This window comes from Glandiceps talaboti, chromosome 6, assembly GCF_964340395.1.
Source record: "Glandiceps talaboti chromosome 6, keGlaTala1.1, whole genome shotgun sequence".
NCBI classification, from domain to species: domain Eukaryota; kingdom Metazoa; phylum Hemichordata; class Enteropneusta; family Spengelidae; genus Glandiceps; species Glandiceps talaboti.
The window spans coordinates 6,225,224-6,252,176 of NC_135554.1; the positions used below are offsets into that span (position 1 = coordinate 6,225,224).

The 26,953-nt window shown below is 37.1% G+C and overlaps 1 protein-coding gene across 3 annotated transcripts; it reads left to right on the top strand.

Annotated features, from left to right (window-relative positions):
* LOC144436356 (DNA polymerase lambda-like) lies at window positions 1–26,774 on the top strand. 3 transcript variants are annotated; one of them, XM_078125138.1, is made up of 9 exons: window positions 1–887; window positions 1,777–1,854; window positions 4,229–4,336; window positions 5,741–5,920; window positions 6,330–6,458; window positions 7,683–7,851; window positions 8,941–9,032; window positions 9,942–10,055; window positions 25,887–26,774. In XM_078125138.1, the coding sequence occupies exons 1-9, from the start codon at window positions 108–110 to the stop codon at window positions 26,040–26,042; spliced, it is 1,806 nt and encodes a 601-aa protein (XP_077981264.1). In that variant the 5' UTR covers window positions 1–107; the 3' UTR covers window positions 26,043–26,774. The 3 variants fall into 3 exon arrangements, with proteins under 3 accessions (XP_077981264.1, XP_077981265.1, XP_077981266.1); XM_078125139.1 differs by lacking the exon at window positions 25,887–26,774 and adding an exon at window positions 19,094–19,214; XM_078125140.1 differs by lacking the exons at window positions 8,941–9,032; window positions 9,942–10,055; window positions 25,887–26,774 and adding an exon at window positions 8,305–8,413.
* The last annotated feature ends 179 nt before the right edge of the window (window positions 26,775–26,953 follow it).

Genomic DNA, 26,953 nt, shown 5'->3' on the forward strand with positions numbered 1-26,953 from the left:
AGTCAGGTTGTGTGTGTGTGTGTGTCAGCGTTCATTAGGAACTTGAACGTCTTTTGATCACCAGTACTCAGATTTCCGACATAAAGACATGCCAGGACATTCTCAATATGAGTAGCAAAGGAATCGGTCAAGAGCTTTCGAGGAAACGTGGTCGCAGTGAACTGATCAGTGGAAGACAGAAAAAGGCGAAAACAGCTGATTCGGCATGTAAACAAACCGAAACCACGGTGTTTTTACAGGGAGTAAAGGTGTATATCTTACAAGCTGGTCTCGGCAAAGCAAGAGCTAATATATTTATGAAACAACTAACAAAGTTTGGAGGAGTAGTCCACGACAAAATTCAAGATGACACAACGCATGTTATTGTTGATGAACAAATGGTACTATCACGCATGTGCAGAATATTGAAATTAGAGACACCACCATCAGGTGTGAAAATAGTGAAGGCAAATTGGCTGAGCACTTGCCTTGCAGAGAAAACTGTCATCAAAACGACTGACTATGAATTAGATGATGATATCTTTACAAATATCAAAGGGAAAGAAGATGAAACACCCGAGAAGGAAATCTACCAATCAATTAATAAAGTTGAACTAGATGAAACGAGTAAGGCTGCTGCAGCGAAAACAATTAAAATTACTGATGCGGTATTACCCAGTACAAGTGGTACAAGTCAAGGGGGAAGTGACGGTGAGAAAACAGACATTAAAAAGTCAGAGATGACGTATAAGCCTGTGGTTTTCTCTCATGGATATGATAGTGAAGATAGCAGTTATGAACCTAGTGATGATGAAGAGTTTGCCAATAGACTTAGTGATGTATCATGCACAACATCTGCAACTAGTTCAGCAACATCAACACCTAATACTTCACCTCAAAAACTACCTGTAAGTATTATTTATTTTCTTACCATACACTTGTATCTAATGCTGTGGTTCCACAGGAGTATGTTGATGTGTGTGTCCTAATATATTATACAGTTAGAAATACAGTGTTATACATATACATGTACATTGTAGCTCAGTGACAACTCCAACACATCTCCATTACTTTGCTACATATGGTTCCTTCCTATGAAAAATCCTGAGACTGCACATTTTGTCAATCATATTGATTTTCAGTAAAAAAACAACCCAAACTTGCTCACAGGCACTTGAATCAATCTGTCTGATTTTTAAAAAAAGTGTGTAGTGAATAGCATAACACTGGACGTCCTGGATTACGACATTTTAATCACAAAAAATGTTATATAAAGTAATAATTCTAGCAAACAAATAGCTAAAAGGAACTAAGCAATAATTTGTTATTGCCATCGTCACATCTGTTGCGTTAAAAAATGATATCTACTTCGATTTCAAATCATACGGCTGGTTGCGCTGTCGTCCAATCCAAAGCAACAAGTGTTTGCTAACGAGGGTGTAATCAGGGTCAGCAGTTGAACTCTGGAATATTGCTCGCCGTACCTTCATACCTTCTCTCATTCACCACATTTTATTTAAAATCATACAGATTGATTCGAGTGCCTATGCTCTTGCTAATGACTGTTTTGTGTACACATTAACACAGACAAGTTTCTTACTTGTCTTTCACTATGACATTAATTAAGCTGGCAGGTACTTGTGACATTTATAAGGGTCTGTCAATACTCGTCTTGGACTCATATACTAATTGTATAGTGACAAGGAATCATATTTGCTTCAGCTGAAAGAAGAAAATATTGTGGAATAATATCTAATTCTATTTGTATATTAATGCTATTTATCTATTCCCACACAGAAAGGTAATTGGGTGTGTGCAAAGGCAGTCACTGATAGGAAAGTAAATCACAACAAACACATCACTGACAAACTGGAGGTACGGAGACAAGCATGTGATTATATCTTATCGTGATTTTTACTTTTTTCTTAGTTTTATTTTTTTAGTAAACTGAGGTTCAGTCGTGCTTTGGTCATGGCAAGCTTTGCTGCAAAGTGTATGTATATGTACATGTATGTATATATGTATGTATGTATGTATGTATGTATGTATGTATGTATGTATGTGTGTATGTATGTATGTACATGTATGTATGTATGTATGTATGTATGTATGTATGTGTGTGTATGTATTTATGTATGTACATACTAGTAACACAGGTACAGATCATGTACAGGTATGTATGTATGTACATACTAGTAACACAGGTACAGATCATGTACATGTATGTATGTATGTACATACTAGTAACACAGGTACAGATCATGTACATGTATGTATGTATGTACATACTAGTAACACAGGTACAGATCATGTACAGGTCAGGTCAAATATCAACAGAATGTTATTTTTGGAGTCACATTCAGATCCAATGATTTGTTATGTTTTTATTTGCAATAGTTATTATTTCATGGCAAATCTCTCCTTTTCTATAAATGCTAATTTAACAATATAAGTACTTGAATATAACATCTTCTTATGCCATGATGACAAATATGGACATCTCAAACAAAGTTGTCACACGTTCTTGTTTTGGCACGTTTTTTGATACAGTCCAGATATGTCTACGGTACATCTAGATCCATCATGTAGGTAATGGGTAGTATTTATGGCCAGAGCAAAACATTCATTGTGACCATGGAACAGTTAACTAGATTGGAAAGGCAAAATACCTTCTGCCGTTGCGACAAAACTTTGCGAACCACGCTTTGTCCTGGAGCATTATGGCAAACACGCTTTTTCAGTCGCTGCTCCCAGGCTGTTGAACTCTCTGGATTTGTCTTTTCGCAATGCACCTTCTCTGTCTTCTTTCAAAGCACAAGTTAAAAAACACCTCTTTCGAAAAGCGTATTTCTCCAGCATGGCTCAATGAAAGTATTTTATTCATGGTTGACACAATGTGTCAGTTTTATTAAATCGTTTTTATAGGGTTTTTTATTCTCCAATCATATAATGTGTATTTTTATCATGTTAAGCGCATTGAGATTTTTATGCAATTATGTAATGCCCTATATACGACATAAATATTATTATTATTATTATTATTATTATTATTATTATTTAAACAATAATGTACGCCCTCCTAGCCCATAATGGACGAAAGCAAACTTTGAACGACATAATGGGCGAGGCGACAGCCGAGCCCATTATGGAGTGCAAAGTTTGCTTGAGTCCATTATGGACTGGGAGGGCGTACAATATTGTTATTATTTTATAGTTTTGCCAATTCCAGTGAATTTGTAGGCCGAGAAATGCAAATCAACGTATAGTATACACAGCGCTGAACATCGTCTGCCATGTTCGGCCAGGAAACTGAATACTAATCATAGCGACACACGTACGTACATAAGCTTGTATTGTTATGCTCGTTCCGGGGCCGCGATACCCAATAACGGAGTACATTATCAGTAATAATGTACAGCGATGACGTCACAAAATTCACTGGAATTGGTAATGCTATAATATAATTAATATTATATTATAGCATAATATAATTAATATTATATTATAGCATTACCAATTCCAGTGAATTTTGTGACGTCATCGCTGTACATTATTAATGATAATGTACTCCATTATTGGGTATCGCGGCCCCGGAACGAGCATAACAATACAAGCTTATGTCCGTAAGGCAATAACGGTGTGGGTATTTAAGAACAGGGAAATTATGGGGTAAACACCTTAAGATTTTTTTTAAAAAGATTGAAATTAAAATGAAACAAATTTGTGTTCATAGCAGTTCATTGAAGTGTATATATGTGTGTACGTCCGTGTACGTACGTGTGTCGCTATGATTAGTATTCAGCTTCCGGGCCGAACATGGCAGACGATGTTCAGCGCTGTGTATATTATACGTTGTTTTGCGTTTCTCGGTCTAAAAATTCACTGGAATTGGCAAAACTATGAAATAATAACAATAATGTACGCCCTCCCAGTCCATAATGGACTCAAGCAAACTTTGCATTCCATAATGGGCTCGGCTGTCACCTCGCCCATTATGTCGTTCAAAGTTTGCTTTCGTCCATTATGGGCTCGGAGGGTGTACATTATTGTTTAAATAATGATCAGGAAAATATTTAGAGTTTAGAAAGGTACTTAAACATCTGATTTTGTTTCCTAGCACAGTTACAATGTATACCTCTGTATTACCAATCATATTCAACTTCAAATACATAAATACATAAATACATGCGTTGCCATAGATTTGTCATAGTACAATGACCAACAGGTTACTTGTTTTAAATGATTGTAGATTTTGATGAAAACCTACAAGAACACCAAGGATCAGTGGAGGGCATTGGGATATTCCAAGGCTATCATGGCATTGAAGAATCACCACAAAGAAGTCACAAGTTGGGAGGTAAGTCAGTTCATATAAGTTCCAATTTAGGAGGTTGGTTAGTTCATATAAGTTACAATTTGGGAGGTTGGTTAGTTCATGTAAGTTACAATTTGGGAGGTAAGTCAGTTCATATAAGTTACAATTTGGGAGATTGGTCAGTTCATATAAGTTACAATTTAGGAGGTTGGTTAGTTCATGTAAGTTACAATTTGGGAGGTTGGTCAGTTCATATAAGTTACAATTTAGGAGGTTGGTCAGTTCATATAAGTTACAATTTGGGAGGTTGGTTAGTTCATATAAGTTACAATTTGGGAGGTTGGTCAGTTCATGTAAGTTACAATTTAGGAGGTAGGTCAGTTCATGTAAGTTACAATTTGGGAGGTTGGTCAGTTCATATAAGTTACAATTTAGGAGGTTGGTTAGTTCATATAAGTTACAATTTGGGAGGTTGGTTAGTTCATGTAAGTTACAATTTGGGAGGTTGGTCAGTTCATATAAGTTACAATTTGGGAGGTTGGTCAGTTCATATAAGTTACAATTTGGGAGGTTGGTCAGTTCATATAAGTTACAATTTGGGAGGTTGGTCAGTTCATATATTAAGTTACAATTTGGGAGGTTGGTTAGTTCATGTAAGTTACAATTTGGGAGATTGGTTAGTTCATATAAGTTACAATTTAGGAGGTTGGTTAGTTCATATAAGTTACAATTTAGGAGGTTGGTTAGTTCATGTAAGTTACAATTTAGGAGGTTGGTCAGTTCATATAAGTTACAATTTGGGAGATTGGTTAGTTCATGTAAGTTACAATTTGGGAGATTGGTTAGTTCAAAGAAGTACAATTTAGGAGGTTGGTTAGTTCATGTACTATGTAAGTTACAATTTGGTAGGTTGATCAGTTCATATAAGTTACAATTTGGGAGGTTGGTCAGTTCATGTAAGTTACAATTTGGGAGGTTTGTCAGTTCATATAAGTTACAATTTGGGAGGTTGGTTAGTTCATGTAAGTTACAATTTGGGAGATTGGTTAGTTCAAAGAAGTACAATTTAGGAGGTTGGTTAGTTCATGTATTATGTAAGTTACAATTTGGTAGGTTAGTCAGTTCAAAGAAGTTACAATTTGGGAGGTTTGACAATGGTCAGGATAGTGATGCATTTAAGTATTAATGAACATTGAAAGTGATGTGCTCATTTTGAACAACAGTAAAGTGACATTTTGATTATCATAATTTTACAGTCATTTTACACTACATTTAAGGTATAATTATATAGACTTGTTAGAAATTTAGAGCTTTCAAGGTTAATATTTTGAAGTCTACATTGAATAAATATCTGAGTATGGTATGTTGATTTGTTTTATAAGATTATCTTTGCTATTTGTGGTTAAATTTCAATATTCAAATTAATGTGTTTGAATATTTGACTAGGAAGCTAACAACATGCCTGGTATTGGAAGAAAGTTGGCTGATAAAGTGTGGGAGATTATTCAAAGTGGACACCTTAGAAAGATTGATTATGTATGTCAAGGAGAAGATGTTGCAACCATAAATCTGTTCACCAAGATTTGGGGAGTTGGACCTACTATCGCCCAAGAATGGTACCAAAGGGTAGGTTAAATATTACATTTTAGGACATACAGACTGACTTACTTTACTCAAAAATGAAGTTACAAGTTGATGTTCCAAATTTAAAGATTTTTGAAAAGTTGAATTTTCAGGGGTGAACCCTTCCTTTTATGTAGCGAGCTATTTTGTTTTATATGAGCAGAAACACAGATAGGCTTCAGACAATTCTTTCCTTTATTACAACCTGTGTCTAATCTATTTTATTTACAAATGTGTGTACACAGTAGGAAAGGGTGAAATACCAGTGTTTATACCCTTTAGCTGTTGAAATGTTGACACTGTGTTTGACATGTACAGGATTAGCAGTTCTCTACTGGCGCTAATATTAAAGTTTGTACATGTACATTGGGTGATAACCAACTCCTCGTTGTTTGATTTTTATCATCACAAGGGTTTTAGGACACTGGAAGATGCAAGAGAAAAGGCCAAATTAACAAAACAACAGAAAATTGGAATGAAATATTTTGATGATTTGTTAGACCGAATGTCAAGGGAGGAAGCAGCCGAAATTGAAAAGATTGTAAGTTTGGCACTTTAATGTAAAGAAAAGTCCAATATTGTTGATCTATCATACCTTTAAATGTGAATATTATCATTTGAATTCACATTTGAATGTTAAACTAGTTTTCATTTACCACATTTAGTGTTAGTCATCTCAGTACTAGATTTCATTTACCACATTCAGTGTTAGTCATCTAAGTACTAGATTTCATTTACCACATTCAGTGTTAGTCATCTAAGTACTAGATTTCATTTACCACATTCAGTGTTAGTCATCTCAGTACTAGATTTCATTTACCACATCTAGTGTTAGTCATCTCAGTACTAGATTTCATTTACCACATCTAGTGTTAGTCCTCAGTACTAGATTTCATTTACCACATCTAGTGTTAGTCATCTCAGTACTAGATTTCATTTACCACATCTAGTGTTAGTCATCTCAGTACTAGATTTCATTTACCACATTCAGTGTTAGTCCTCAGTACTAGATTTCATTTACCACATCTAGTGTTAGTCATCTCAGTACTAGATTTCATTTACCACATCTAGTGTTAGTCATCTCAGTACTAGATTTCATTTACCACATCTAGTGTTAGTCATCTCAGTACTAGATTTCATTTACCACATTCAGTGTTAGTCATCTCAGTACTAGATTTCATTTACCACATTCAGTGTTAGTCCTCAGTACTAGATTTCATTTACCACATCTAGTGTTAGTCATCTCAGTACTAGATTTCATTTACCACATCTAGTGTTAGTCATCTCAGTACTAGATTTCATTTACCACATTCAGTGTTAGTCATCTCAGTACTAGATTTCATTTACCACATCTAGTGTTAGTCATCTCAGTACTAGATTTCATTTACCACATCTAGTGTTAGTCCTCAGTACTAGATTTCATTTACCACATCTAGTGTTAGTCATCTCAGTACTAGATTTCATTTACAACTTTAGTGTTAATCATCTCAGTACTAGTTTTCATTTACAACATTCAGTGTTAGTCATTAGTCATCAAATTATGCAGTATTGTATTTAGAAAACCATTCAAATTTGCACAATAACTTCGTCAAATAACACACCAGTTGGGGGACTATGTCTTTGACTGAAGGCTTGCTTTGCAGAGTTATGTCACCCTGGTATGTGATGGTGTCTTTATACTACTATAACGATTCCTATGATAGAAAATAGATGAGTGAAAGTCAGAATTTGAAATGGTAATTTATTACTCTGTGTCTGTATTAAGGTGAAAGACATGGCACTTTCCATAAACCCTGGCTTGATAGCAATGGCATGTGGATCATATCGTCGTGGAAAACCAACTTGTGGTGATGTAGATGTGTTGGTGACACACCCAGATGGCAAGTCTCATAAAGGTATCTTCCAAAAACTTCTTGATGGTCTGAGAGCAATGGGTGAGTATCTAGCAACAATGCCCTAATTAGATTATTAAAGATAGATAAATGTGACAGTATTAAGTTAAATATTATTGTGTTTAACTCTAATACAGGTATACTGTATGCTATGCACTTCTTCTCTACCCACAATGTATTTCATGATTTAATTGATACTCTCAAGTACTCGCTCAATCTGATCAAAATCTAGATGCCTTTTAATATTTGCCTCTATTTCCATCATTTTGTGTCATTTGTTTTGTTCTGGGTGATCGCCGCCTTCCCACATCTGACCCTGTGTAATAAAAAATATCGTTTGAAATTCAAGGATCTTGAAAGATTTCTTCAACCAATCAGCATGCTTCTTTGAAAATCGTTTAGAGAAACAGTGCTGCCACCAATGGGTCGTGTCGACAACACAATCCTCTATCTGTATGTTTGTTTTCTGTTGTTTTTTCAATTTCTTCTCTTCAGTGTGCACAGCTGCTTTTCTACTCAAAAGCGCGAGTTCAAACAAGATATTCTATTACGCAGATTTGGGAAGGCGGTGATCACCGGGAAAAAACAAATGACGCAAAATGATGGAAATAGAGGTAAACAGGGACATCTAGCCGCTTTCATCACATCAGATTTTAATCATCTTGGTATTTGCTGTAATAGTGGGAATTCATCATATGTGCCAATTGCCATGACTAATATAGTTAGCTTGCATAGTCTAGCAGTAGTGGTGTTTGGGATGGGGACAGCAGCAACAAAAAACAAATTCAAATCCTGTTAATTTACTGGGTTTTTTTTACTTATAGTTGTTATGGTGCACTCGCTGTCATTTTACATCCACCTGTTGCCAAAGAATATTAACTTGAATCTGTGATTTTACAAGTTTTAAGACATAGTATTTATAACTTTTGAACTCACTTTTCACTAGTGAGATGTATTCCTGCAGCACAATGTGTTACCATGTCAACTAAACATTGTTCTAAAAGGTGTGTAATATTTTGATTTTATTGATTTGGAAGAATACAAAATTATAGGATAATAGAAACAATTTGAAAAGAGGAAGCAGTAAAATAAACAACATATTGTAAAATTCAATTTCTACTTTTTTTACAGGGTTTTTAACAGATGATTTGGTCAGTAGTGAAGATGCTGGGGAGCAAAAGAAATATCTGGGGGTGTGCAAACTACCTGGTGAAAACAGAAGGGTATCTATCACTTTATTGTCACTTTGCCGTATGCAATTGTTGAACGCCAGTGTATGGTATAGTAAAGTAGAAGCAGATTTAAACTGAATGCCTTCAATAAGGGTAGTCTTGAGTTTGTTTGTTCCTACACATAATCATTGCTGGAATGCAGAAATCTTGGCTAAAGTACATGATACACCCCTCAATACACAAAAAGGTGTGCCAAACTATAGGAAATCAGAAAGGACATTGTGATATCAATCTAAGTATGTACTGGAACAGATGTAATGAATATATTCAAATTTACAGAAATACACATACAGATACATACATTTACCCATGCATACAGAACAAATGTCTGGATTGTTTATTGGTATCATTTTAACATAATGGCCTTTTGTTTAGTGTCATGAATCTATAATTGTTATGCCCAATATTCGCCTAATATTTTTTTTACTAACATTGTTCTTTTCTGATATTTTATAAATTATATGTAACACACTCTGTTTGTCCTGTTACGTCTTTTGTTTAATTTTAAATTTTGTGCAATGTGCTGAGATGCACATATAGCATGTTTTTATAATAAATAAATAAACACAAATAAATAAATATATATATATATATATATATATATATATATATATATATATATATATATATATATATATATATATATATATATATATATAATATATATATATATATATATATATATATATATAACTCGGTGAGTATCAATCTGCTATAAGACAGTGCTCTATACCGCAGTGGCAGAGCGTAATAGTTTTAAACTATATATATATATATATATATATATATATATATGTATATATATATATATATATATATATATATATATATATATATATATATATATATATATAATAAATAAATAAATATGAACAATAATTACTTTTATTGTGTTTACAGCATAGAAGACTAGACATCATTGTTGTTCCATACCATGAATACCCCTGTGCTATCATGTATTTCACTGGATCTAGTCACTTTAATAGATCAATGAGAGCTCTGGCAGGCAAGAAGGTTGGTCATATTCTTTATACAACTGTTGCAGCAGTTGTTTAGAAATGTCTGTGATCAGAATGTCCTTTTTATCAGTGGTTGACAATTAAACTGACTTTGAAGGTGATGGAAAACCTACTCCTTATCACAATATCAAACCAACATCCATTGATACAAAAAGAACAGTGGGTGCCTCAGATGTAGATGCATGGGATACTTCTATCAGTTTGTTTATGTCTGTGAAAGTTAGACATGTTGTATATGGCAATGTGAACATCTTTCACAGACATAAACAAACTAATAAAAACATGGCATGAACTTTAAAATACATCAGAGACACCCTATGTTATTTTCTATTAATATATGTCAGTATGATATTGCAATGGGATGACTTTTTAGCACCTTCAAAACCAGTTTTAATTGACAACTACTGAAATAACGATGTTCTGATCAACAGCATTTCTAAACACAAAATTATTTAGGACATAACAAGCTCATTTCACCAATTTAAATCTCCAGCTGTAATCTCAAGTCTTTGAGAGGGAATTTAACTAGAGTTGATTTAGGTAAAAGTTAATGGGGGAAACCATGTCGATTTCATTAGATCTCCTGCCATAGCAATGAGGAGAAAACATGCAAATTTAAAACATGCTTTATCAGCTCATATACGAAACAGATACAAGTTACAGATTGTGAATTGCATATTATAGCAATTTTACTAATCTGGAGACACCATTCAAATTTACGCAATATATAACTTTGCCATAAAACACACAGGTTGGGGGACTATGTTATCAATTGAAGGCTTCTAAAATGGAATTTTAGGGCATAAACTTCAACTCAAAAACTGTTGGGCATATTAACTTTTCCTAGGGGTATCTAAATTTAGATTTAATGCAAATTGAGATGTGAAAATTATTGCCAAAATGTGATATTTTGTCAAAAAACTAAAACTCGAGAACTACCAGAAATTTTACAGGAATGTACATGTACCTTGTGGTGTTCAGTTGAAGGCACTCGTCAAGACACATTGACATTACCAGTCCTAGCTACATGTCCATAGCAACAAGCAAATGACAGCACTGAGTGCAAAATGGCCATAGCAACAAGCCAATGACAGCACTAAGTGCAAAATGTCCATAGCAACAAGCAAATTATAGTACTGTTTGCAAAATGCCCATAGCAACAAGCAAATGACAGCTCTGATTGCAAAGATAGCAACATTGAGGGGTAGTCATGTAAGCATTCAAATATATGCCCAGTAACAGAGGCCACATCCATAGCAACAGCTGAAGGGCACTATCTGTTACAATGTAGCAATAGTGATGAATATTTCAGCATTCAAAAGTAAACACAAGTGTGTGTTGTAACCCATACCCAAAACAATAATCAAACAACTATATCTTGTGCAAAGATGATACTAGTGTCAGGTACCAATCAAAATACCCAGACTAAGTGATATCATAGTGTCAGGTACCAATCAAACTACATAGACTAAGTGATATCATAGTGTCAGGTACCAATCAAACCACCTAGACTAAGTGATGTCATAGTGTCAGGTACCAATCAAACTACATAGACTAAGGGATGTCATAGTGTCAGGTACCAATCAAACCACATAGACTAAGTGATATCATAGTGTCAGGTACCAATCAAACCACCTAGACTAAGTGATGTCATAGTGTCAGGTACCAATCAAAATACCTAGACTAAGTGATGTCATAGTGTCAGGTACCAATCAAACCACATAGACTAAGTGATGTCATAGTGTCAGGTACCAATCAAACTACATAGACTAAGGGATGTCATAGTGTCAGGTACCAATCAAACCACATAGACTAAGTGATATCATAGTGTCAGGTACCAATCAAACCACCTAGACTAAGTGATATCATAGTGTCAGGTACCAATCAAACTACATAGACTAAGTGATGTCATAGTGTCAGGTACCAATCAAACCACCTAGACTAAGTGATATCATAGTGTCAGGTACCAATCAAACCACCTAGACTAAGTGATATCATAGTGTCAGGTACCAATCAAACCACCTAGACTAAGTGATGTCATAGTGTCAGGTACCAATCAAACCACATAGACTAAGTGATGTCATAGTGTCAGGTACCAATCAAACCACCTAGACTAAGTGATGTCATAGTGTCAGGTACCAATCAAACTACATAGACTAAGTGATGTCATAGTGTCAGGTACCAATCAAACCACCTAGACTAAGTGATGTCATAGTGTCAGGTACCAATCAAACCACATAGACTAAGTGATGTCATAGTGTCAGGTACCAATCAAACCACCTAGACTAAGTGATGTCATAGTGTCAGGTACCAATCAAACCACCTAGACTAAGTGATATCATAGTGTCAGGTACCAATCAAACTACATAGACTAAGTGATATCATAGTGTCAGGTACCAATCAAACCACATAGACTAAGTGATATCATAGTGTCAGGTACCAATCAAACTACATAGACTAAGTGATATCATAGTGTCAGGTACCAATCAAACCACATATACTAAGTGATATCATAGTGTCAGGTACCAATCAAAATACCTAGACTAAGTGATATCATAGTGTCAGGTACCAATCAAACCACCTAGACTAAGTGATATCATAGTGTCAGGTACCAATCAAACTACATAGACTAAGTGATGTCATAGTGTCAGGTACCAATCAAACCACCTAGACTAAGTGATATCATAGTGTCAGGTACCAATCAAACTACATAGACTAAGTGATGTCATAGTGTCAGGTACCAATCAAAATACCTAGACTAAGTGATGTCATAGTGTCAGGTACCAATCAAACCACCTAGACTAAGTGATATCATAGTGTCAGGTACCAATCAAAATACCTAGACTAAGTGATGTCATAGTGTCAGGTACCAATCAAACCACATAGACTAAGTGATATCATAGTGTCAGGTACCAATCAAAATACCTAGACTAAGTGATGTCATAGTGTCAGGTACCAATCAAACCACCTAGACTAAGTGATGTCATAGTGTCAGGTACCAATCAAACTACATAGACTAAGTGATGTCATAGTGTCAGGTACCAATCAAACCACCTAGACTAAGTGATGTCATAGTGTCAGGTACCAATCAAACCACCTAGACTAAGTGATATCATAGTGTCAGGTACCAATCAAAATACCTAGACTAAGTGATGTCATAGTGTCAGGTACCAATCAAACCACATAGACTAAGTGATATCATAGTGTCAGGTACCAATCAAACTACATAGACTAAGTGATGTCATAGTGTCAGGTACCAATCAAACTACATAGACTAAGTGATGTCATAGTGTCTGGTACCAATCAAACTACATAGACTAAGTGATGTCATAGTGTCAGGTACCAATCAAACCACCTAGACTAAGTGATGTCATAGTGTCAGGTACCAATCAAACCACATAGACTAAGTGATATCATAGTGTCAGGTACCAATCAAACCACCTAGACTAAGTGATGTCATAGTGTCAGGTACCAATCAAAATACCTAGACTAAGTGATGTCATAGTGTCAGGTACCAATCAAACCACCTAGACTAAGTGATATCATAGTGCCAGGTACCAATCAAACTACATAGACTAAGTGATGTCATAGTGTCAGGTACCAATCAAACTACATAGACTAAGTGATGTCATAGTGTCAGGTACCAATCAAACCACCTAGACTAAGTGATGTCATAGTGTCAGGTACCAATCAAACCACCTAGACTAAGTGATGTCATAGTGTCAGGTACCAATCAAACCACATAGACTAAGTGATGTCATAGTGTCAGGTACCAATCAAACCGCCTAGACTAAGTGATATCATAGTGTCAGGTACCAATCAAACTACATAGACTAAGTGATATCATAGTATCAGGTACCAATCAAAATACCTAGACTAAGTGATGTCATAATATCAGGTACCAATCAAACCACCTAGACTAAGTGATGTCATAGTGTCAGGTACCAATCAAACTACATAGACTAAGTGATGTCATAGTTTCAGGTACCAATCAAACCACCTAGACTAAGTGATGTCATAGTGTCAGGTACCAATCAAACCACCTAGACTAAGTGATATCATAGTATCAGGTACCAATCAAAATACCTAGACTAAGTGATGTCATAGTATCGGGTACCAATCAAACCACCTAGACTAAGTGATGTCATACTGTCAGGTACCAATCAAACCACCTAGACTAAGTGATATCATAGTGTCAGGTACCAATCAAACCACCTAGACTAAGTGATGTCATAGTGTCAGGTACCAATCAAACCACCTAGACTAAGTGATGTCATAGTGTCAGGTACCAATCAAAATACCTAGACTAAGTGATATCATAGTGTCAGGTACCAATCAAACCACCTAGACTAAGTGATATCATAGTGTCAGGTACCAATCAAACCACCTAGACTAAGTGATGTCATAGTGTCAGGTACCAATCAAACCACCTAGACTAAGTGATGTCATAGTGTCAGGTACCAATCAAACCACCTAGACTAAGTGATGTCATAGTGTCAGGTACCAATCAAACCACCTAGACTAAGTGATATCATAGTGTCAGGTACCAATCAAACCACCTAGATTAAGTGATGTCATAGTGTCAGGTACCAATCAAACTACATAGACTAAGTGATATCATAGTGTCAGGTACCAATCAAACCACCTAGACTAAGTGATGTCATAGTGTCAGGTACCAATCAAACCACCTAGACTAAGTGATGTCATAGTGTCAGGTACCAATCAAACCACCTAGACTAAGTGATGTCATAGTGTTGGGTACCAATCAAACCACCTAGACTAAGTGATGTCATAGTGTCAGGTACCAATCAAACCACCTAGACTAAGTGATGTCATAGTGTCAGGTACCAATCAAACCACCTAGACTAAGTGATATCATAGTGTCAGGTACCAATCAAACCACCTAGACTAAGTGATATCATAGTGTCAGGTACCAATCAAACCACCTAGACCAAGTGATATCATAGTGTCAGGTACCAATCAAACCACCTAGACTAAGTGATGTCATAGTGTCAGGTACCAATCAAAATACCTAGACTAAGTGATGTCATAGTGTCAGGTACCAATCAAACCACCTAGACTAAGTGATATCATAGTGTCAGGTACCAATCAAACCACATGGACTAAGTGATGTCATAGTGTCAGGTACCAATCAAACCACCTAGACTAAGTGATGTCATAGTGTCAGGTACCAATCAAACCACATAGACTAAGTGATATCATAGTGTCAGGTACCAATCAAACCACCTAGACTAAGTGATGTCATAGTGTCAGGTACCAATCAAAATACCTAGACTAAGTGATGTCATAGTGTCAGGTACCAATCAAACCACCTAGACTAAGTGATATCATAGTGCCAGGTACCAATCAAACTACATAGACTAAGTGATGTCATAGTGTCAGGTACCAATCAAACTACATAGACTAAGTGATGTCATAGTGTCAGGTACCAATCAAACCACCTAGACTAAGTGATGTCATAGTGTCAGGTACCAATCAAACCACCTAGACTAAGTGATGTCATAGTGTCAGGTACCAATCAAACCACATAGACTAAGTGATGTCATAGTGTCAGGTACCAATCAAACCACCTAGGCTAAGTGATATCATAGTGTCAGGTACCAATCAAACTACATAGACTAAGTGATATCATAGTATCAGGTACCAATCAAAATACCTAGACTAAGTGATGTCATAATATCAGGTACCAATCAAACCACCTAGACTAAGTGATGTCATAGTGTCAGGTACCAATCAAACTACATAGACTAAGTGATGTCATAGTTTCAGGTACCAATCAAACCACCTAGACTAAGTGATGTCATAGTGTCAGGTACCAATCAAACCACCTAGACTAAGTGATATCATAGTATCAGGTACCAATCAAAATACCTAGACTAAGTGATGTCATAGTATCAGGTACCAATCAAACCACCTAGACTAAGTGATGTCATACTGTCAGGTACCAATCAAACCACCTAGACTAAGTGATATCATAGTGTCAGGTACCAATCAAACCACCTAGACTAAGTGATGTCATAGTGTCAGGTACCAATCAAACCACCTAGACTAAGTGATGTCATAGTGTCAGGTACCAATCAAAATACCTAGACTAAGTGATATCATAGTGTCAGGTACCAATCAAACCACATAGACTAAGTGATATCATAGTGTCAGGTACCAATCAAACCACCTAGACTAAGTGATGTCATAGTGTCAGGTACCAATCAAACCACCTAGACTAAGTGATGTCATAGTGTCAGGTACCAATCAAACCACCTAGACTAAGTGATGTCATAGTGTCAGGTACCAATCAAACCACCTAGACTAAGTGATATCATAGTGTCAGGTACCAATCAAACCACCTAGATTAAGTGATGTCATAGTGTCAGGTACCAATCAAACTACATAGACTAAGTGATGTCATAGTATCAGGTACCATTCAAACCACCTAGACTAAGTGATATCATAGTGTCAGGTACCAATCAAACCACCTAGACTAAGTGATATCATAGTGTCAGGTACCAATCAAACCACCTAGACTAAGTGATATCATAGTGTCAGGTACCAATCAAACCACCTAGACTAAGTGATGTCATAGTGTCAGGTACCAATCAAACCACCTAGACTAAGTGATGTCATAGTGTCAGGTACCAATCAAACCACCTAGACTAAGTGATGTCATAGTGTTGGGTACCAATCAAACCACCTAGACTAAGTGATGTCATAGTGTCAGGTACCAATCAAACCACCTAGACTAAGTGATGTCATAGTGTCAGGTACCAATCAAACCACCTAGACTAAGTGATATCATAGTGTCAGGTACCAATCAAACCACCTAGACTAAGTGATATCATAGTGTCAGGTACCAATCAAACCACCTAGACCAAGTGATATCATAGTGTCAGGTACCAATCAAACCACCTAGACTAAGTGATGTCATAGTGTCAGGTACCAATCAAAATACCTAGACTAAGTGATGTCATAGTGTCAGGTACCAATCAAACCACCTAGACTAAGTGATATCATAGTGTCAGGTACCAATCAAACCACCTAGACTAAGTGATGTCATAGTGTCAGGTACCAATCAAAATACCTAGACTAAGTGATGTCATAGTGTCAGGTACCAATCAAACCACCTAGACTAAGTGATATCATAGTGTCAGGTACCAATCAAACCACATAGACTAAGTGATGTCATAGTGTCAGGTACCAATCAAACCACCTAGACTAAGTGATGTCATAGTGTCAGGTACCAATCAAACTACATAGACTAAGTGATGTCATAGTGTCAGGTACCAATCAAACCACCTAGACTAAGTGATGTCATAGTGTCAGGTACCAATCAAACTACATAGACTAAGTGATGTCATAGTGTCAGGTACCAATCAAACCACCTAGACTAAGTGATATCATAGTGTCAGGTACCAATCAAACCACATAGACTAAGTGATGTCATAGTGTCAGGTACCAATCAAACCACCTAGACTAAGTGATATCATAGTGTCAGGTACCAATCAAACCACCTAGACTAAGTGATGTCATAGTGTCAGGTACCAATCAAAATACATAGACTAAGTGATGTCATAGTGTCAGGTACCAATCAAACCACCTAGACTAAGTGATGTCATAGTGTCAGGTACCAATCAAACCACCTAGACTAAGTGATGTCATAGTGTCAGGTACCAATCAAACTACATAGACTAAGTGATGTCATAGTGTCAGGTACCAATCAAACCACCTAGACTAAGTGATGTCATAGTGTCAGGTACCAATCAAACCACCTAGACTAAGTGATGTCATAGTGTCAGGTACCAATCAAAATACCTAGACTAAGTGATGTCATAGTGTCAGGTACCAATAGTGGGTTTTCACCTAAGGACATAGACGTCATATACGATGCAAATGCGACATATAGCGTTTAATTAACGTATTGTGATGCTAATATGACGTAAAGATGAATAGCTACGACGTAACCAACAAAAGACTACTTATTAGGCTATAGATAGTATGCAAGGTCCTCAATAGACATGGGACCTTGAATGCAAATTTTTGCTATTGTAATTCAAATAGCTTGTCACGACTGAACTTTGGTTAACCTCTAATTTGCTTACTATCATCACAGGTGTAAACGTGCCAATCAGAGACAAGATTCTGTCTGTTTAATTATTTCCATAAAGAATAGGCACCCCACCTGTTCTGCAATAAAATTGAAATGTGTATTTGGTTAGAAACCACACTTCAGCTTTCATTCATACACGATGACTGGGCGAGGTCGCATCGTACGCATACCCGTAAGCGATGTTGAAAGGCGACTCATTTTTGAGGCTTCTCGCCTTTACCCGACAGACTACCAGTCTGTGGTCACTCATGTCCAGAGGAATTTACATTTGTTACCGAGTGATGCTTCCGACCTTTACCTTACCAGACACGCAGCCGTTGTGCGTCGTCGAGTGCGGAACATCATTCAAAGGCAATGTAATAGGTATGTCCATAGTGTATTTTTTGTATGTTTTGATCATGAATGTATCGGTGTTCCAATCAATATTTCGGGGAGAGAGAAGGGAAGAACCATATTTCTTTCTTCTGACAATGAGTGTAGAAGTGTGGATAGGTGTAGGAGAAATAATATTTTAATCTCGTAATGACTCGAGAAAATTTTTCCAACAGACGGAAGTGGAAAAAAAATGTGATGTGGTGAAATCAGCTAATTTTGGTAATCATTTGCTGCTATTCAGACTTCCTTTACCCACATCAAATGCTTGTCTTCTAACCTATTTTAAAAGTAAAATGAATGACTCCCTTTACCCACATCAAATGCTTGTCATCTAACCTATTTTAAAGTAAAATGAATGATTTGATTGTCAACTTGTGGTTGACTGTGTAAAATAATGAACACCCACTACCCCTCACTCTGAGCAGCACAGCCCCCACCGCATGTACGCTTTCCATACAGTTGTGACTTTAATTTCTATTTCTGTGATGTGTGCAGCCATATGAATATGTAACATTAAAGTTTTGTTTACTTTCCAGTAAATTTGAAGATCAAAGTCGGCGGAGAGAGATGCGTTACACCCCTGAAGTGCAACCCGAAATGCGCAGAGAACACGCTGCCATGGCATTGGAGGATAGATGGTGGGAGACATCTGATGCAACTTCACCAAACGCAGATAGCATTAACAATGACAATAATGGCACCGTCAATGTTAGTGGTGGTTGTGGTGGTGGTGGTGGTGGTGGTGGTGGTGGTAGACGTCAGTGGAGAACCAGTAGTAATGCTGAAACTGCCAATACTTGGACACCCGTACAAGTTAGTGGTGGTGATGACAACCCCCATAGTGTACAACATGCGACTGCTTCCACGACTGATGTACATGAATATGTTCTTGGTATTGACCGTGATCCAGGAAGTGATGAAGCGACCAATTCTGCCGATTCTGGTCTTCGTGAACCAGTTGTTGGTAATGGCCATCGTGACAGTCCTACACCTTCGATTGGAAACGTTAGGAATCCACCAGTGCTTCGCAATGACATTCATGTCGGCCGAGATGCATCTGCTAGATCTGCCAGGGCTGGATCTTCCAATGTTGGTAATGGGCACGAAGCTACAGTCATTCCAGGTGTACGTAATACTGCTAATGGTGTTCAAGCAATAAATGCTGGTGCACAACTACATTTGGATGGCACTGGAGCTGGAAACGACCATCGTGCAGCTTATGCCGCTGACAATACCATTCGTCAAATGCGTATAGACAGGGCTAATAGTCCTGTTGATAACCGAAATTATGCCGGTGGTGGTGGTGATGGCGGTGGTGGTGGTCGTCGTCGTTGTCGTCAAGGTGCAGCAGCTGGAAATGCAGCTGTAGGTGGTCCTGCCTTTCGTCGCCCTGCGGAAGGTCCTCTTCCCCGGGCCAGGAATATTCCTATGCCAGTGAGAAGGGATGGGAGACGCCCTTTACATACCTTAATCAGGGAAGTCCAAGAAAGACAGTTAGAGTATGTAACTATGATGACAGAACGCATTCCACAAACGCTTGATTTATTTGAAGCGCTACTTGGTCGTATACAAGAAAGAGAAGACGACCATTGACAATGTTTGTACGTCTTAGACCTATTTGTGAGAATTGTACTGTTAGTGTTAAGGACGTGTATTTGTGCGCGCGCATGTGTGTGTGTGTGTGTGTGTGTGTGTGTGTGTGCGCGTGCGTGTGTGCGTGTGTGTGTGTACCCGTGTGTACTCGGTTTAGCGCATAATCTTGTTAGGGTGACTTTTTGTTTGTTTCCCATTTCCAGTGGAAATGTCCAGCTGGGCGAGCGGTCGAACTAAAATAAAAAAGGGCATAAAAAAAATTTCTACTTGTTTCTGTTAAATTCTTTGTCTTTCTGTCCTGTCAGTCTCTCTACAACTCTCTTTCTCTTCTCTTTAATAAACCCGGTATTTTACCTATTTTGACAACATAAACAATACCCCATTTTAGAGCCCGACAGGTAAGTATAGGAGGTCCCTTTTGAGTTGCATGGCATGGGCGACCACAAACAAATCAATTTCGGGGGGTTCTATGCATATAGTATGCTAGGCCGGACAACTGTAACAATTTAAAGCCCACAATATGCGATAACCACTTAAGAATTATTGATGGATGTGAACATTTTGGATTCCAGAACCAGTTTTAAACCAATGAAAATCACGATATCTGTAGTGACTATCCTATTTTAGACTTACCAACATGAAAGAACCGAACCCAGTTATAGACCAAAGGCCTGAAAAGAGGACCCCCAAAAGGGCGGCACATATGCATAGCCAATCAAGGGGAGTGCCCCCGGCCTTACCTGAGTACAAAATGTTTTTGAAATTCAATTCAATTTTAAGGCATTTTATGCACATAGAGTTCATATAAATTATTTCAAAATACTTTCTTGAATTGAGAATCTTTATGAATCATAGTCGAGGTTATTCAGAATCTGAGTCAAATATCACGAGGCGGAATTGTGAAAATACATGTATATGTTTTGTAGAGTGAGATTCCGTCTCACTCCAGCTCGTCAAATATCAAACACACACCCTCCGCATGTATTAACTTCGATACTAAATGTACGTATATACGTGAGGTAAAATGTACTATTTGTTAGGCTGCAGCACAGTCACTTGTAATCTTATATTTCTTTCCTAGGTGGTTTTGTTCTTGTCTATGATGGTCTATAAAAAATAATGACGTTATTATAGGGATTGGCGATATTCTTAAAAGATCGGTATCGATGTAACCCTCAATGTACTCATATAATGATTCTAAAAATAATATTGTTTGTTCTTATATAGCACTTTTCCACTCTGTGCTCAAAGCGCTTTACAATTAATACCCCGGGTTCGGATCTGAACAGCACAGCGGCCCTGTATTCTTTCTCAACTCCCTGGCGAACATACAATCCATCGCAGCTAGTCATGACCAGGCGCACAGGATTAAATAAAGCCTTCACATTGTAACCTACATCCTACTAGGTCCCCAATTATGCAACTGGGTTGACAGAAGCACAGTCGTTGTTCAAATCTTGCCCAGGGACTGTAGCCACTCAGAAATGAATAGCAGGCAGCGACAGGGCTAGACCTACATCCTATAAATTCCAAACCGACCATGCTAACCATTCACCCATCATATACACAGGCACTCGGTTCCCGGGTTGTGTCTTTGGGTAGTTCTATCAGAAGTCAATAAAAATATCGACAATAACGTATATACGCGAATAAGCCAAACGTTTATGAAAGGGGTAAACATAAACTCGTTTCTGTGATCGTGCAAATTAACCGCACGTCACATAAAAAATTATTATTTTTTGATGTAACGTGCAGTGAATTTGCACGATCAGAGAAACTGAAGGCCACTTCCCATTAATTAGCTCACCATGACCGTTTCCATTTTGGAACGATGCTACAGGTAGTGTAAAATGTGGTCGATGTGTGTATTATATAAATATGGTTGTATATCGAAAGTGTTGTTTACTTTTCAGAGATATTGACTTTTAAATTACGTTCTCTTCATTAGGCAATACTTCTACATGCGCATGCTTTTGACAGTGTTGACGCAATTGTTAAGACAATACGAGCTGATTTAGTGAAATCGAAGTTACCGTGCATTCCGAGCTTCGAAAATGACAAGCATGTTTTCACATTTATCCCTAATTCATCTTTTAACCCATTCAACTGTCAAAAGGTGATCACATGAAGGTTATTCACAAGCGAAAAATATTTACATGCAAAAATAACGATGCTTTGGAAATTCGCAACACAAATGAATTAGTTAAAACGATTTCTTTCTCGAAAAAAATCATATACATATTTACAAATTAGTACGTATGTACGTCAATTCTAATCGGATAGATTAACGACATTTCCACGCCACATCACGCGGCTTAGAATGTGCCCAAAAATCACAAATTCGGTCAAATTCAATCACCTCTTTAGGCATAGTAAATATTGTTATTAAAGAACGTCAATTCTTTCAATTGGTGAGCCCCAAACATAGAAATCTTGTAAAACAAACGTACATATCACGTAATCCCCATACACGATCTCGTCATTCCTTCTCATTTGCGTATATGAATAATAATCACTAACTCTATCCACTAAAATCAGTTCTTTTTGGTCTCAGATTGTGCAATATACGAGTAAGTGGACGAATAAACACATGACTGATAAAATAGATATAAAGAATATAACGTGGTACCACAGTTCAGACTAAAATCCGCCCAAATATATGTGCGAGAAGGGGCTTTTGCAATTTATTATACACTAGGAATTTAATTTTCGCATGTTTTGAATTTTGGTTTTCGGGGCCTCCCTCCATTTGAAATAGTGACGTCATGGAAAATTCTTACCATCAGTTTGCCCTATTATATTTATTCTTTTATCGATGCTCATCATACCATTGTAATGCAAATATATTACCAACTGGATTCAGTGTTGGTCCTAAAATTATTGACCACACTTCATTCCTGGTCCCCCTTCAGTGAAGTATCGTGTCGCTGCAGTGTACAGATCTAGAAATGCCCATTACAAGGAGAGAAGCCCACCAATTACTTAATTTTTTGTTATTTCTGACCATAACACCATGGACTGTAGATATATATCCGGAACATGGTTATAACTTTTTTAATGGAGATCGAGTTGAAGACCTTCGTCAATTGATTGAGTTGTTGGTGCTTTTTCTTGGCGTCCACGTGACGTTACCAACTATACTCCATGATTCTGACCGGTATCCTCGCATTACAAGACTTTTATTTGAAGATTTCAGAGGCACCGCAACCCACGGGAAAGACGTTTGGCGACAACTTCAACGAAACCCTGTTCTCTTTTGGAACTTGACGGGCGAGACGCCACAGTCACTGGATCAAATTGTTCGGGATTTAATTCCATACCTGACAACCCGACGTGGTAATGGACATAGACGACGAAATTTCATTTTAACTATTAGAAATAGGGTTTTAATGGTATTTATTTGGTTAAGAAAATACGATCACCTCAGTTTACTGTCATTTGTTTTTGATTTGAGTGTCACATCAGTTCACAGAGATATATACTTTATTTTGGACAAGCTTTGGCATTATTTTCATGACACTGTCAGATGGCCAACAATCGAGGAATGGAATGAACTTCGCGACACATGGCCAGAAATTCCCAACGCACTTGGTGTCATCGATGGAACACTCCATGAAATATACCGGCCCCAGACAGAACCTCAAGAAGAGTTTTACTCGGGACGCGCACGGTATCATTGTTTTTCATCACAAATTATCATCGACTGCCGTGGTAACATCCGACTTCTCAGAACAGGTTTTCTTGGACACGTTAACGATGCGGGACAATTTCAATTGCTTCCCCTTATTGGACCGAACAACAATCTAACGTTTCCAGCTGATTGTGTGTTACTTGCAGATAAAATATATAACAATAACTACCCACTATTAACAGCATTTCGAGAGAACCAAATACAACGAGAACACAGAGATTTCCAACGTTGGTTTAACCGAGTTCACGCGGGCTATCGCGTGAGAGTGGAACACACCATTTCATATTTCAAAACTTTCCGTGTTTTGCAGTACATGTATAGACACCAGCGTTGGTTTTTTTCCGTGGTAGCCGAAGTTTGTGGGGCTCTGGCTGAGCGACATATACGCCTCAGTCAGGAAATTCATTAACATCATGTTTTTTCAAAGAAAAAGAAATTCATTAAAGTCATGTTTTTTCAAACTAAAAGATCGAGAGAGAGAGAGAGAGAGCTAGAGAGAGAGAGAGAGAGAGAGAGAGAGAGAGAGAGAGAGAGAGAGACAGAGACAGAGACAGAGAGAGATAGACATACAGACAGAGAGATCTGTACATTATCGTATACAGACACCCCCCCCCCCCTAATCAATGGTTGAATGTCAGCTTTTAATTATAGGCTATTCAAAGTAGTTTTTTCAAAAACGAGGAAAAGAACCATTTAGCCACTTTCTGAACAACAACGGAATTACTGGTGGAGCAATGTGTCTGTACCTTTTCTAGCAATGTCAACTATGTAAATGAAGGATGTCGCGATGATATTGTTCTGTAAACATCAGTCGAAAAAGCATGGGGGACAGCACCTGTTATTCATGCATGAAGTTCGGTGCATTCCATATGCAAAGTATTCAGGACGAAATATTTGCATTTAACGTCCTGCCGCTATTGAGAACCTTGCATATTTTTCTATAGGCTAATGTCTCTCTTTGTGTGTTAGGTCGTACCTATTCAACTTTATGTCCATATCTGCATGACAATACCTCATTATCGGCTTTATGTCTGTATGCAAGGTATAAAGTCCTTAGGTGAAAACCCACTAGTCAAACTACATAGACTAAGTGATGTCATAGTGTCAGGTACCAATCAAACCACATAGACTAAGTGATGTCATAGTGTCAGGTACCAATCAAAATACCTAGTAGACTAAGTGATGTTATAGTGTCAGGTACCAATCAAACCACCTGGACTAAGTGATGTCATAGTGTCAGGTACCAATCAAACCACCTAGACTAAGTGATGTCATAGTGTCAGGTACCAATCAAACCACCTGGACTAAGTGATGTCATAGTGCTGAGTACCAATCAAAATACCTAGACTAAGTGATGTCATAGTGTCAGGTACCATTCAAACCACCTAGACTAAGTGATGTCATAGTGTCAGGTACCAATCAAACCACATAGACTAAGTGATGTCATAGTGTCAGGTACCAATCAAACCACCTAGACTAAGTGATGTCATAGTGTCAGGTACCAATCAAAATATCTAGACTAAGTGATGTCATAGTGTCAGGTACCAATCAAACCACCTAGACTAAGTGATGTCATAGTGTCAGGTACCAATCAAACCACCTAGACTAAGTGATGTCATAGTGTCAGGTACCAATCAAACCACCTAGACTAAGTGATGTCATAGTGTCAGGTACCAATCAAACCACATAGACTAAGTGATGTCATAGTGTCAGGTACCAATCAAACCACCTAGACTAAGTGATGTCATAGTGTCAGGTACCAATCAAACCACCTGGACTAAGTGATGTCATAGTGCTGAGTACCAATCAAAATACCTAGACTGTGATGTCATAGTCCTGGGTACCAATCAAACCACATAGACTTAGTGATGTCATAGTGTCAGGTACCAATCAAACCATCTAGACTAAGTGACGTCATAGTCCTGGGTACCAATCAAACCACATATACTAAGTGATGTCCCTTTTATCAAACCATCTAAAAAATACTTGAATCATAGTCTGCAGTTCTGCTTCAACACCATTGGTATTATTTTTATCCTTGCCAGGGGATGTCTCTTAATGAACATGCATTGAAGACTGGAGTTATCCGCAAAGGAAGAGAAAAGATCAATGAAGGACTACCAGTTCCCGTCAAATCAGAGGAAGATGTCTTTGCAATTTTAGGCTTAGAATATAGAACTCCTTTAGAGAGGGATTGGTAAAATAATTATAGGAACTTCTATAGTGAGTATTTCAAAATGATTCTGTGATTCTAAGAACTATTGAGAGTATTTTAGCATAATTCTAGGAACTCCTATTGAGAGTATTTACAAATAATTCAAGGAAGTCCTATACAGAATATTTAAAATGATTCTAGGAACTCCTATAGTGAGTATTTAAAATTAATTCTAGGTACTCATATACATGTAGTAAGTATTTAAAATTAATTCTAGGAATCTCTGTACAGTATTTTAAAATAATTCTTGAGTGTTTTTGAAAATAATTGTAGGAATTCCCATAGAGAGTATTTTAAAATAATTGAAGGAACTCCTATAGAAAGTATTTTGCAGTAATTCTATGAACTCTTGTTAAAATGACAATGTAAAGATATTATGGATGATTGTAGACCTTCTTTTGAGAGATTTGTGTGAAAATTAAAGATTTTAAAGGTTTCCTATTGTGAAAATGTCATGAAATAATTGTTGAACTGTTGTAAAAGAGAAAACTAGTGGTTTCTAAATTTGCATTGATATGAGGTGGTTGTTAAGGGCCTTGATATGACAGACCATGTTACCTTCAAAGTGCCTTGATATGATTAACAGACAGACCATGTCAGATTGTTGTAAAATAGTCAGTCTCTAGTATATCTCGTCATTGTAATTTTTCCATTGTAATGTTACTACTCTTTTTAGTTACCAGCAGTGTCTTTGTCCTTTATGTGTTTTTTAAAGTAATGTAACCATCTTAATTTGACCATTAGGTCACAACCTTTGTAAATAAACAGATATTATTATATGATTAACTGACAGACAATGTTACCTTCAAAGTGTGAACCTAGAATCTTTGTCTTGAGGTGATTTATCATAAAAGCAAATTTATAGGAGCAACACCTGGCCAAAAGTTAGGCCTAATA